Source organism: Chrysochloris asiatica, unplaced genomic scaffold, assembly GCF_000296735.1.
Source record: "Chrysochloris asiatica unplaced genomic scaffold, ChrAsi1.0 scaffold00050, whole genome shotgun sequence".
Lineage (NCBI taxonomy): Eukaryota > Metazoa > Chordata > Mammalia > Afrosoricida > Chrysochloridae > Chrysochloris > Chrysochloris asiatica.
The window spans coordinates 12,211,682-12,212,848 of NW_006408568.1; the positions used below are offsets into that span (position 1 = coordinate 12,211,682).

The 1,167-nt window shown below is 48.8% G+C and overlaps 1 protein-coding gene across 1 annotated transcript in view; it reads left to right on the top strand.

Moving 5' to 3' along the window:
* The first annotated feature begins 316 nt into the window (after positions 1–316).
* LOC102828648 (neugrin-like) overlaps positions 317–1,167 on the top strand; it is a 1,657-nt gene continuing 806 nt past the window's right edge. Inside the window, exons 1-2 of the mRNA XM_006862786.1 lie at positions 317–331; positions 1,058–1,149. Coding sequence (XP_006862848.1) covers positions 317–331; positions 1,058–1,149 — 107 coding nt within the window. The remainder of the gene's footprint in view (positions 332–1,057; positions 1,150–1,167) is intronic.

Sequence of the window (1,167 nt, forward strand, 5' to 3'; positions counted from 1 at the left end):
AAACAGTTCAATAGTGAATCTTAAACATTTGGGCCTATTTTGTTTTCCGTTTTGAATTTATTGAACAGGATTGCCCCTTGAATCTGACACCTTTTCTTTATCTTTTTTTTCCTGCTTTAATTAGACCTTGGGAGTTCTCTTTGTTTCCCTTTAGCCATACGTACTGGCCTTTCCCAGGGAAGCAACTAAGAAAAGTTTTAATTAATTGACTAAAACAATGTTCAATGACATTTGAGAGTCTGGTTGATAAGAAGGACAGGTATAACCATGAGACGCAGCCACAGTTATAATTAACTTAAATGTTGGGAAACGTACCATGGTCCCCAACAAGGTATACTTGTTTTGTCTCAAAGGACATTGTCTCAAGATTTCAACAAAGCATATGACAATAACATTTGGTTTCTAATGATTAGATGATTAAATCTGCAACCCTAAAATACAGAGAATAAAAGTATACTGTTGGGAAAGCTGTTCTCATCTTGGCGGTTGCTCTGAGCCTTCTGGGCTGGCATGTCCGCACTGCTGTGGGGCTCTATGGGTTGGCCCAGGCCCTGTGGGCCTTGAACCAGACCCTGACTCAGACTGGGAGGAGCGGGAGCTGCAGGGGGTGGAGAGGTGCCAGCTCCTTCCTGGGCTCTCAGCCTGAGGCAGAGCCTCACTCTGGTGCTCCAGCCCCATGGCGTCTCCGCAGGGACCCTAGTTTGTTTTCCCCTGACTGGGGCTCAGGGGCAGGTGTGCAGCTATCTTCAGTATTTCGAACCCCGTTTAGAGTTCGGCATGCTTCTGGGCCATGGTGGGGTGTTAGGTTGCTGGGACTCGACAAGCAGCTCTAGACCGGCACACAAGGCCCACGGGCCCTTCACTTACTGAGAGAGCAGAGGGCTGGGCGCCCTTTTAGGTAGTCTGAGGCGCTCCAACCAACTCGGGTGCTTCCAACGCATGGCCTCTGCTATCGGTTCTCTCCCTTAGAGCCCTGAAACACCAGAAAAAAGCAAGGCAGTTCCAGAGAATTCGGAGGCAGCTGGAGGCGTCAGCCGTCCCCACTCGACCCTGACAGGAAAACCTGAAGCAGATCCGGTATTTACATAAGGAATTTGCAGAGTCCTGGGCAGTTCTCAGATTGGCTGAAGGCTTTGGTGTCAGCACCATGTGATCCGAAGAGTTTTT